The following is a 13,598-nucleotide window of genomic DNA, read 5'->3' as shown; positions in this document are numbered from 1 at the left end:
ACTCTGGACGGCTCTGACTTAGATTACGTGGACAACTACAAATACTTAGGTGTCTGGTTAGACTGTAAACTCTCCTTCCAGACCCATATCAAACATCTCCAATCCAAAGTTAAATCTAGAATTGGCTTCCTATTTCGCAACAAAGCATCCTTCACTCATGCTGCCAAACATACCCTTGTAAAACTGACCATCCTACCAATCCTCGACTTTGTCGATGTCATTTACAAAATAGCCTCCAATACCCTACTCAACAAATTGGATGCAGTCTATCACAGTGCAATCCGTTTTGTCACCAAAGCCCCATATACTACCCACCATTGCGACCTGTACGCTCTCGTTGGCTGGCCCTCGCTTCATACTCGTCGCCAAACCCACTGCCTCCATGTCATCTACAAGACCCTGCTAGGTAAAGTCCCCCCTTATCTCAGCTCGCTGGTCACCATTGCATCTCCCACCTGTAGCACACGCTCCAGCAGGTATATCTCTCTAGTCACCCCCAAAACCAATTCTTTCTTTGGCCGCCTCTCCTTCCAGTTCTCTGCTGCCAATGACTGGAACGAACTACAAAAATCTCTGAAACTGGAAACACTTATCTCCCTCACTAGCTTTAAGCACCAACTGTCAGAGCAGCTCACAGATTACTGCACCTGTACATAGCCCACCTATAACCTATAATTTAGCCCAAACAACTACCTCTTTCCCTACTGTATTTAATTCATTTATTTATTTTGCTCCTTTGCACCCCATTATTTTTATTTCTACTTTGCACATTCTCCCATTGCAAATCTACCATTCCAGTGTTTTACTTGCTATATTGTATTTACTTTGCCACCATGGCCTTTTTGCCTTTACCTCCCTTATCTCACCTCATTTGCTCACATCGTATATAGACTTGTTTATACTGTATCACTGACTGTATGTTTGTTTTACTCCATGTGTAACTCTGTGTCGTTGTATGTGTCGAACTGCTTTGCTTTATCTTGGCCAGGTCGCAATTGTAAATGAGAACTTGTTCTCAACTTGCCTACCTGGTTAAATAAAGGTGAAATAAAATTAAAAAAAATAAAATAAAAATATAGTAGTATGTATAATAGGGTATATAATAGTATGTATAATAGGGTATATAATAGTATGTATAATATGGTAAATAGTAGTGTATATATAATAGGGTATATAATAGTATGTATAATAGGGTATATAATAGTATGTATAATATGGTATATAGTAGTGTATATATAATAGGGTATATAATAGTATGTATAATAGGGTATATAATAGTATGTATAATAGGGTATATAGTAGTGTATATAGTAGTGTACATATAATAGGGTATATAATAGTATGTATAATAGGGTATATAGTAGTATGTATAATAGGGTATATAATAGTATATATAATAGGGTATATAATAGTATGTATAATATGGTATATAGTAGTGTATATATAATAGGGTATATAATAGTATGTATAATAGGGTATATAATAGTATGTATAATAGGGTATATAGTAGTGTATATATAATAGGGTATATAATAGTATGTATAATAGGGTATATATAATAGGGTATATAATAGTATGTATAATAGGGTATATAGTAGTGTATATATAATAGGGTATGTTAGTGTACATATAATAGTATATATAATAGTGTAAATATATAATAGTTTATGTAATAATGTACATATAATATTGTATATATAATATGGTTTATAATGCTGTGTATATATTAGGGTATATAATAGTATATATATAATATATTTTATAATGCTGTGTATATGTTAGGGTATATAATAGTATATATATAATAGGGTTTATAATGCTGTGTATATATTAGGGTATATAATAATGTTTATAATATGATAATGGAAGGGACACAGATATCTCTCCGCCAAGAGCATCAGTAGCACTGAGTAGCATCTACCTTCCTATACAGTGGTACTATAGTAACACTGCTGGAAGCCAGCATGGAAAGGCTAGGCGACGTTGTCGTTCAGACACACAACAATGTTTGACAAATTGCCTCTATTTATAAAGCAATACCAAATGTGTTCTCATTGCAATTCCATGCAGGAATTCTCTTCTTTAATTCACAGCCCCCCCCCCCCCCCCCCCCCCCCCCCCCCACCCCCTCCCGATGGTTTGTATTCGGGAGTCAAATCTGAGGTGCCTTTATATCTAGGAAGCAGACGATCCTGAGATTGATGTGAAGTCAGCAAACCATTTATCTACCCATCAGGAGAAACTGGCAATTCAATCTTCTGTGTGTTGAATTCTTCATGAGGGTAAAGCGTAGCTGTTCATTTCATACGCCAGAGAAAAGCCAATGGTGATGATATTAGTTGTTTATAAAGCATTCATAACACATTTATAAGCTATTTAATAAGAATGTATATGGCCTTTGTCCCATTACCCCATACACTAAGAGGTGTAGAGTTGGTGATGGAACTGACAGTCCCTGCCTCCCAAATAGCACACTATTCCCTTCAAATAGCACACTATTCCCTTCAAATAGCACACTATTCCCTTCAAATAGCACCCTATCACCCTACTCCCTTCAAATAGCACCCTATCACCATATTCCCTTCAAATAGCACCCTGTTCCCTTCAATAGCACACTATTCCCTTCAAATAGCACACTATTCTCTTTAAATAGCACACTATTCCCTTCAAATAGCACCCTATTCCCTTCAAATAGCACCCTATCACCCTCCCTATTCCCTTTAAATAGCACACTATTCCCTTGAAATAGCATCCTATCACCATATTCCCTTCAAATAGCACCCTATTCCCTTCTAATAGCACGCTTGCACCCAATTCCCTTCAAATAGCACCCTACTCCCTTCAAATAGCACCCTATCACCATATTCCCTTCAAATAGCACCCTATTCCCTTCATCTAGCACCCTACTCCCTTCAAATAGCACACTATTCCCTTCAAATTAGCACCCTATCACCATATTCCCTTCAAATAGCACCCTATTCCCTTCAAATAGCACCCTATTCCCTTCAAATAGCACCCTATTCCCTTCAAATAGCACCCTAGTCCCTTCAAATAGCACCCTATCACCATATTCCCTTCAAATAGCACCCTATCACCCTATTCCCTTCAAATAACACCCTATTCCCTTCAAATAGCACCCTACTCCCTTCAAATAGCACCCTAGCACCCTATTCCATTCAAATAGCACCCTATTCCCTTCATATGATGCTCTCTATATAGTGAGTATGGTGCCATTTGGGACACACAGAGTCATGTTCTATTTTACATCACAGAGGCTCCTGTTTTCAGAGGCTCCTGTCTTCAGAGGCTTCTGTAGTCTCTCCTGTCTTCAGAGGCTCCTGTCTTCAGAGGCTCCTGTCTTCAGAGACTCCTGTCTTCTCTCCTGTCTTCAGAGGCTCCTGTCTTCTCTCCTGTCTTCAGAGGCTCCCGTCTTCAGAGGCTCTTGTCTTCTCTCCTGTCTTCAGAAACTCCTGTCTTCAGAGGCTCTTGTCTTCAGAGGCTCTTGTCTTCAGAGGCTCCTGTCTTCAGAGGCTCCTGTCTTCAGAGGATCCTGTCTTCTATCCTGTCTTCAGAGGCTCCTGTCTTCAGAGGCTCCTGTCTTCAGAGGCTCCTCTCTTCAGAGGCTCCTGTCTTCTCTCCTGTCTTCAGAGGCTCCTGTCTTCTCTCCTGTCTTCAGAGGCTCCTGTCTTCTCTCCTGTCTTCAGAGGCTCCTGTCTTCAGAGACTCCTGTCTTCAGAGGCCCCTGTCTTCAGAGGCTCTTGTCTTCTCTCCTGTCTTCAGAGGCTCCTGTCTTCAGAGGCTCCTGTCTTCAGAGGCTCCTGTCTCTCCCTTCTTCAGAGGCTTCTGTCTTCAGAGGCTCCTGTCTTCAGAGGCTCCTGTCTTCAAAGGCTCCTGTCTCTCCTGTCTTCAGAGGCTCCTGTCTTCTTGCCTGTCTTCAGAGGCTCCTGTCTTCAGAGGCTCCTGTCTTCTCTCCTGTCTTCTCTCCTGTCTTCTCTCCTGTCTTCAGAGGCTCCTGTCTACTCTCCTGTCTTCAGAGGCTCCTGTCTTCTCTCCTGTCTTCTCTCCTGTCTTCCTTCATGTAGTTTGTATTAATCCTCTCCACAGCCAGGTCCCTGGGGTAGGAAACCCTGTGTGCATCCAAATCATCCCACTGTGTACTCCTGTCACTGCTTCCCACAATAGACAAAGGATTTGATTGGTGCAGACATGGGCTAGTGGGAGTTACCACGTTCTAATCAGTGAAGAGAAGTGAAGGAGTGTATACTTCAGGAAGGAGGAGGAGCTAATTGGGAAATAGCCCCAGTTGGTGCAGGTCCATGAGGTATCCCAGCATGCCACGTCTTATTGGCTCACACTGCTAATCAATGAGAATAGATGCACGAGGCATGGCTAATCAATTACTGGGCTGGAGGTTTAAATACCTGGGACGAGTGGGAGAAATGTGATGTAGATGTGATGTGTTCATAGAGGGGAAGATATGTAGAAATACTGAGCCTCTCTGTTAATGTGATCTTACTTCAATTACAACAAACCCCGATGTGGACTATTTGGCCCGTTTATTTATTTTTGTCAAAAGATGACCTTGAAGTGCTTTGATTTATTAATTGATTGGTTGATTGATTAAATAATTGATTGATTGATTGATTGACAGAGAAACCAGGACCCTGAAGCACTATCTGAACGTGTACTCCCGAGCTCATCATTAATGATTCTGTAAATAATGTAAAACATATACAGTTGATAAATGATTAAGATCACTGCTGTACCTGTAATGATCACTACTGTACCCGTAATGATCACTACTGTACCTGTAATGATCACTGCTGTACCTGTAATGATCACTACTGTACCCGTAATGATCACTACTGTACCTGTAATGATCAATACTGTACCTGTAATGATCACTACTGTACCTGTAATGATCACTGCTGTACCTGTAATGATCACTACTGTACCTGTAATGATCACTGCTGTACCTGTAATGATCAATACTGTACCTGTAATGATCACTACTGTACCTGTAATGATCACTACGGTACCTGTAATGATCAATACTGTACCTGTAATGATCACTACTGTACCTGTAATGATCACTGCTGTACCTGTAATGATCACTACGGTACCTGTAATGATCAATACTGTACCTGTAATGATCAATACTGTACCTGTAATGATCACTACGGTACCTGTAATGATCAATACTGTACCGGTAATGATCACTACTGTACCTGTAATGATCACTACGGTACCTGTAATGATCAATACTGTACCTGTAATGATCAATACTGTACCTGTAATGATCACTGCTGTACCTGTAATGATCACTACGGTACCTGTAATGATCAATACTGTACCTGTAACGATCAATACTGTACCTGTAATGATCACTACGGTACCTGTAATGATCAATACTGTACCTGTAATGATCACTACTGTACCTGTAATGATCACTACGGTACCTGTAATGATCAATGCTGTACCTGTAATGATCACTGCTGTACCTGTGATGATCACTGCTGTACCTGTAACGATCAATACTGTACCTGTAATGATCACTACTGTACCTGTAATGATCACTACTGTACCTGTAATGATCACTACTGTACCTGTAATGATCACTATTGTACCGGTAATGATCACTACTGTACCTGTAATGATCACTACAGTACCTGTAATGATCAATACTGTACCTGTAATGATAACTATTGTACCGGTAAGGATCACTACTGTACCTGTAATGATCACTGCTGTACCTGTAATGATCACTGCTGTACCTGTAATGATCACTGCTGTACCTGTGATGATCACTGCTGTACCTGTAACGATCAATACTGTACCTGTAATGATCAATACTGTACCTGTAATGATCAATACTGTACCTGTAATGATCACTACTGTACCTGTAATGATCACTACTGTACCTGTAATGATCACTATTGTACCTGTAATGATCACTACTGTACCTGTAATGATCCCTGCTGTACCTGTAAAGCCAGTCTGTACCTGTAAAGCCAATCTGTACCTGTAAAGCCAATCTGTACCTGTAAAGCCAGTCTGTACCTGTAAAGCCAGTCTGTACCTGTAAAGCCAGACCGTACCTGTAAAGCCAGACCATACCTGTAAAACCAGTATGTACCTGTAAAGCCAATCTGCACCTGTAAAGCCAATTTGTACCTGTAAAGCTATGCCGTACCTGTAAAGCCAGTATGTACCTGTAAAGCCAATCTGCACCTGTAAAGCCAATTTGTACCTGTAAAGCTATACCGTACCTGTAATGCCAGACCGTACCTGTAAAGCTATCCCGTACCTGTAAATCCATACCGTACCTGTAAAGCCAGTCCGTACCTGTAAAGCCAATATGTACCTGTAAAGCCAGTCTGTACCTGTAAATCTAGTCCGTACCTGTAAAGCTAGACCGTACCTGTAAAGGTAGCCCGTACCTATAAAGCCAGTCAGTACCTGTAAAACCAGATCAGACCTGTAAAGCTATTCCGTACCTGTAAAGCCAATCTGTTCCTGTAAAGCCAATCTGTACCTGTAAAGCCAATCTGTACCTGTAAAGCCAATCTGTACCTGTAAAGCCAATCTGTACCTGTAAAGCCAGTCTGTACCTGTAAAGCCAATCTGTACCTGTAAAGCCAATCTGTACCTGTAAAGCCAATCTGTACCTGTAAAGCCAATCTGTACCTGTAAAGCCAATCTGTACCTGTAAAGCCAGTCTATACCTGTAAAGCCAGTCTGTACCTGTAAAGCCAATCTGTACCTGTAAAGCCAATTTGTACCTGTAAAGCTATACCGTACCTGTAATGCCAGACCGTACCTGTAAAGCTATCCCGTACCTGTAAATCCATACCGTACCTGTAAAGCCAGTCTGTTCCTGTAAAGCCAATCTGTACCTGTAAAGCCAATCTGTACCTGTAAAGCCAATCTGTACCTGTAAAGCCAATCTGTACCTGTAAAGCCAATCTGTACCTGTAAAGCCAATCTGTACCTGTAAAGCCAGTCCATACCTGTGAAGCCAGTATGTACCTGTAAAGCCAGTATGTACCTGTAAAGCCAGTCCTTACCTGCCCACATGAGAAGCACTACCACGATGATGATCATCTCCCCAGTCTGGAGCTGTCGGGACTTGTCCACTCCCTCCACAGCAGGGTCATCTGTGGGAAAAGAGACAACAGATCTGGTTAGTATCGGTCAGTACCAAGACTATAATACACAAGAGAGACCATAGGCCAAAGACTATAATACACAAGAGAGACCATAGGCCAATGACTATAATATACAAGAGAGCAAACTGACAACAGTCAGTACCAGTCAGTACCAACACAGACTGGCTCACTCAGTACCAGTCAACAGTACCAGACGACAGTACCAGTCAACAGTACCAGACAACAGTCAGTACCAGTCAGTAACAGTCAGTACCAACACAGACTGGCTCTTTCTTCTTTCATCCGTTAACCTGTAACAGGGTGGAACACATCCATAACTATTATTTAACCTGTAACATGATGGAACACATCCATAACTATTATTTAACCTGTAACATGATGGAACACATCCGTAACTATTCTTTAACCTGTAACATGATGGAACACATCCATAACTATTCTTTAACCTGTAACAGGGTGGAACACATCCATAACTATTATTTAACCTGTAACATGATGGAACACATCCATAACTATTCTTTAACCTGTAACATGATGGAACACATCCATAACTATTCTTTAACCTGTAACATGATGGAACACATCCATAGCAACTATTCTTTAACCTGTAACATGATGGAACACATCCATAACTATTCTTTAACCTGTAACATGATGGAACACATCCGTAACTATTCTTTAACCTGTAACATGATGGAACACATCCGTAACTATTCTTTAACCTGTAACATGATGGAACACATCCATAACTATTCTTTAACCTGTAACATGATGGAACACATCCATAGCAACTATTATTTAACCTGTAACATGATGGAACACATCCATAACTATTCTTTAACCTGTAACATGATGGAACACATCCATAACTATTCTTTAACCTGTAACATGATGGAACACATATTGATTGTGATCCTCGTACTGGCAATACACTGGATCATTGCTAATCTAACTTCCGCGATGCATACAAGGCCTTCTCAAGAACAACAACTCTATTTTGCTCCTCCCGTCCTATAGGCAGAAACTCAAACAGGATGTACCGTGACAAGAACTATTCAACACTGGTCTGACCAATCGGAATCCAGGCTTCAAGATTGTTTTGATCACACGGACTAGAAAATGTTCCGGGCAGCCTCAGAGAATAATATTGAATGATACGCTGATTCGGTGAGTGAGTTTATAAGAAGTGCATTGGAGATGTTGTACACACTGAATATTAAAACCCAAACCAGAGACCGGGGGTAGATGGCGGCATTCGCGCAAAACTGAAAGTGCAAACAACCACATGAAAAGACGACTGAGAGTATGGCCAAATACAAACAGTGTAGTTATTGCAAGGCAATCAAACAAGAGAAATGTCAGTATAGGGACAAAGCTGAGTCGCAATTCAACGGCTCAGATACGAGACGTTTGTGGCAGGGTCTACAGGGTCTACGGACTACAAAAAGAAAACCAGCCACGTCACGGACACCGACGTCTTGCTTCCAGACAAACTAAACACATTCTTTACCTGCTTTACCTGCTTTGAGGATAATACGCTGCCCGCTACCAAACATTGCTGGCCCTCCCTCTCCTTCTCCGTGGCCGACGTGAATAAGACATTTAAACGTGTTAACCCTCGCAAGCCTGCTGTTGGCCTTCGACACTGTTGACCACGTCCTGCTGTTGGCCTTCGACACTGTTGACCACATCCTACTGTTGGCCTTCAACACTGTTGACCATGTCCTGCTGTTGGCCTTCAACACTGTTGACCACGTCCTGCTGTTGGCCTTCGACACTGTTGACCATGTCCTGCTGTTGGCCTTCGACACTGTTGACCATGTCCTGCTGTTGTCCTTCAACACTGTTGACCACGTCCTGCTGTTGGCCTTCGACACTGTTGACCACATCCTGCTGTTGGCCTTCGACACTGTTGACCACGTCTTGCTGTTGGTCTTCAACACTGTTGACCACGTCCTGCTGTTGTCCTTCAACACTGTTGACCATACCCTGCTGTTGGCCTTCAACACTGTTGACCACGCCCTGCTGTTGGTCTTCAACACTGTTGACCACGCCCTGCTGTCAGCCTTCAACACTGTTGACCACGCCCTGCTGTCGGCCTTCAACACTGTTGACCACGCCCTGCTGTCAGCCTTCAACACTGTTGACCACACCCTGCTGTCGGCCTTCAACACTGTTGACCACGCCCTGCTGTCGGCCTTCAACACTGTTGACCACGCCCTGCTGTCGGCCTTCAACACTGTTGACCACGCCCTGCTGTCGGCCTTCAACACTGTTGACCACGCCCTGCTGTCGGCCTTCAACACTGTTGACCACGCCCTGCTGTCAGCCTTCAACACTGTTGACCACGCCCTGCTGTCAGCCTTCAACACTGTTGACCACGCCCTGCTGTCAGCCTTCAACACTGTTGACCACGCCCTGCTGTCAGCCTTCAACACTGTTGACCACGCCCTGCTGTCAGCCTTCAACACTGTTGACCACACCCTGCTGTCGGCCTTCAACACTGTTGACCACGCCCTGCTGTCAGCCTTCAACACTGTTGACCACGCCCTGCTGTCAGCCTTCAACACTGTTGACCACGCCCTGCTGTCGGCCTTCAACACTGTTGACCACGCCCTGCTGTCAGCCTTCAACACTGTTGACCACGCCCTGCTGTCAGCCTTCAACACTGTTGACCACGCCCCGCTGTTGGCCTTCAACACTGTTGACCACGCCCTGCTGTCAGCCTTCAACACTGTTGACCACGCCCTGCTGTCGGCCTTCAACACTGTTGACCATGCCCTGCTGTTGGCCTTCAACACTGTTGACCACGCCCTGCTGTCGGCCTTCAACACTGTTGACCACGCCCTGCTGTCGGCCTTCAACACTGTGGACCACGCCCTGCTGTCGGCCTTCAACACTGTTGACCACGCCCTGCTGTCAGCCTTCAACACTGTTGACCACGCCCTGCTGTCAGCCTTCAACACTGTTGACCACGCCCTGCTGTCGGCCTTCAACACTGTTGACCACGTCCTGCTGTTGTCCTTCAACACTGTTGACCACGCCCTGCTGTTGGCCTTCAACACTGTTGACCACGCCCTGCTGTCGGCCTTCAACACTGTTGACCACGCCCTGCTGTCGGCCTTCAACACTGTTGACCACGCCCTGCTGTCAGCCTTCAACACTGTTGACCACGCCCTGCTGTCAGCCTTCAACACTGTTGACCACGCCCTGCTGTCGGCCTTCAACACTGTTGACCACGCCCTGCTGTCGGCCTTCAACACTGTTGACCACGCCCTGCTGTCGGCCTTCAACACTGTTGACCACGCCCTGCTGTCGGCCTTCAACACTGTTGACCACGCCCTGCTGTCGGCCTTCAACACTGTTGACCACGCAGAACTACCTTTCTGACAGAACGCAGTGTGTAGCTCAGGAGGGTATGAAATCAAAGGCTTACAAAAGGAGTTCCCTCAATTTTAGGTCTGATCCTTTTTTTACACTGTATATAAATGATATAGGGAAGACTGTTGACTCTGCAAATTTCCATCTGTATGCTGAAGACCCAATTATTTATTCCAGCGCATCTCATATTGAGAAGGCTTTTTAGGACTTACAGTTGGCCTTTGATGTTTTTTCAAAGGCAGCTTTTCCAAATTAAACTTGTGCTTAATGAAAGGAAAACAAAATTGATGGTTTTCTCTTCCCTGAAAGTTAACAGATGGAGTCACTTAAAGATTTTAACTATAAAAGGCCAGAAAATTGATAGGGTCACCTACTATAAGTATCTTGGGATTTGGTTAGATGAAAAAGTTGAATTTTAAACAGCACATTGATAACTTGACCAAGAAAACTGAAATTGAAACCGGGTTTCTATTTCAGGAACATATCTTGCTTTTCAATGTTTGTCAGAAAAGATCTTGTTCAAAGCACTTCTTTTTAATCAGTGCTGTATTATGGTGACATTGTCTATATGCCTCAGCAAGGACCTTAAACTCTGAACACAGTGTGTCATGGTGCTTTAAGATGTATTACCAACGCTAGATCACTGACCCATCACTGACCCATCACTGACCCATCACTGACCCATCACTGACCCATCACTGTGATCTGTATGCTGTGGTGTAATGGACCTGTACAATGGACCTGTCCACCTCTCCACCAGGAGGCTAAAGCACTGGAACACTTTTGTGTACAAAACATTGATGGGACAACTCCCTTTGTATCTCTGTTCTTTTACTGACCAGATCAGTCACTCAATACAGTCTTCATTCACAGTCGCTGCTGTCCTTGTCTGTTCCTGTAGAACTGAGATGGGGAAACAATATTTTTTCCCATAATGTCCCTTCATCTTGGAACATGCTTCAGAAGATTGTAAAGTTAGGGGAGTTGGTGTTCTTGTCTGTTGGTAAGACTCTTATTGACAACACTGCTGTTGTTTCTGATCTTCAATTGTATCTTTAACTTGTGACTTTGTCTTTGGTGTGTATTCTGTATTTCTCTGTAATGTTTTATGGACACGTTGCTATTTCCCCATTTTGCCTTCTTGCCAGGTCGCCCTCGCAAAAGAGGTTTTTATCCTCAATGGGTTTTACCTAGTTAAATAAAGATTACAAAAAAATTATGCTCTTGGGGCTGAATAGAAGCAAGTCCCTGCCGTAATGTTCCAACATCTAGTGGAAAGCCATCCCAGAGGAGTGGAGGCTGTTATAGCAGCATTGTTCCTACATCTAGTGGAACGCCTTCCCAGAGGAGTGGAGGCTGTTATAGCAGCAACGTTCCAAAATCTTGTAGAAAGCCTTCCCAGAAGAGTGTAGGCTGTTATAGCAGAGAAGCGGGGACCAACTCCATACTAATGCCCATGATTTTCGAATTAGATGTTTGATGAGCAGGTGTCCACATACTTTTGGTCAGGTTGTGTACACATACAGTACCAGTCACAAGTGTGGATACACCTACTCATTCAAGGGTTTTTCTTTATTTTTACTATTTTCTACATTGTAGAATAACAGTGAAGACATAAACAACCATGAAATAACACATATGGAATCATGTCGTAACCAAAAAAGTGTAAAACAAATCAAAATATATTTTGTTCTTCAAAGTAGCCAGCCTTTGACTTGATGACAGCTTTGCACACTCTTGGCATTATCTCAACCAGCTTCATGAGCCGTACTGTATATATATAATGGTGTGTATGGACAGTATATGAATATAAAAGGTAAAGTGGATGATAGTGTTGGTGTCGTGCCTGGCCATGAAGTCAGGCAAGACAGGAGGGGGCTGAGCACGCACCCCTGTGGGGCCCCTGTGTTGAGGATCAGCTTGGTAGAGGCCTGCTCTTTTCACCTGGGTCAACCATCAGGAGGTCCAGGATCCAGTCACAGAGGGATCAGTTCCTGAGCTTAGTAATGACCTTTATCTAATATTAGGTTTTGGTTTAAGAACATTCAGTTTTAAAAAAAGATACAAAAATAGAGCAAATCAGAAAATGGGCTTTTTCACGGCCGCTGTATACACTTTCATCAGTGGCGGTCAGTGCCGTTGATGATGAGGGAGGACAACTTTAGGTATGTTTATCCCCGTTTTGTTCCGTTTGCTTCCGTTTGCGAAACATTTTTCAACAGAATCGGCGGAATGAATACACCCACGATCACGTATTAACAAAGTTCACTTTAATAGCAGCCATGTTGAATTCATTCTATCCTCTATGCACTCTCCTCCTCTCAACGGTTCCTTTCGTTTGTGCACAACACATCACCTGTGACCAGGTGAAAAAACCTTTCCAAGCCAAACCATGTCATAACCGCTACACACATCCTACATCGTTGTCCCCATATTAGCTAAAATAATGTCAACACAGTTAAATCATCGTTAAGGCTGCAATCCCGTTAACGGGATCGATATGACAACAGCCAGTGAAAGTGCAAGAGCTCCAAATTCAAACAACAGAAATCTCATAATTAAAATTCCTCAAACATACATGTATCTTATACAATTTTAAAGCTAATCTTGTTGTTAATTCCACCAAAGTGTCCGATTTCAAATAGGCTTTACATCGAAAGCACCAAAAATGATTATGTTAGGTCACCGCCAAGTCACAGAAAAAATCTGCCATTTTTCCAGCCAAAGAGAGGAGTCACAAAAAGCACAAATAAAATAAAATGAATCACTAACCTTTGATGATCTTCATCAGATGACACTCATAGGACTTCATGTTACACAATACATATATGTTTTGTTCGATAAAGTGCATATTTATATAAAAAAAATCTCAGTATACATTGGCGCGTTATGTTCACAGTTCCAAAAACATCCGGTGATATTGCAGAGCCACATAATTTTACAGAAATAATCATTATAAATGTCGATGAAAATACAATTGTTAGACATGGAAATATAGATACACTTCTCCTTAATGCTGTGTCAGATTTCAAAAACACTTTACGGAAA

General features: G+C 42.7%; 1 protein-coding gene across 1 annotated transcript in view; it reads right to left on the bottom strand.

Moving 5' to 3' along the window:
• LOC139415473 (fibronectin type III domain-containing protein 4-like) overlaps positions 1 to 13,598 on the bottom strand; it is a 60,127-nt gene that overhangs the window by 8,175 nt on the left and 38,354 nt on the right. The window contains exon 4 of the mRNA XM_071163567.1: positions 7,068 to 7,157. Within this exon, the coding sequence (XP_071019668.1) occupies positions 7,068 to 7,157 (90 nt within the window). The remainder of the gene's footprint in view (positions 1 to 7,067; positions 7,158 to 13,598) is intronic.

The sequence above is a fragment of the Oncorhynchus clarkii genome, chromosome 8 (genome assembly GCF_045791955.1).
Source record: "Oncorhynchus clarkii lewisi isolate Uvic-CL-2024 chromosome 8, UVic_Ocla_1.0, whole genome shotgun sequence".
Taxonomy (NCBI): domain Eukaryota; kingdom Metazoa; phylum Chordata; class Actinopteri; order Salmoniformes; family Salmonidae; genus Oncorhynchus; species Oncorhynchus clarkii.
Note: the sequence above shows the minus strand (reverse complement) of the source record. Positions and strands in the feature narration are given on the sequence as shown.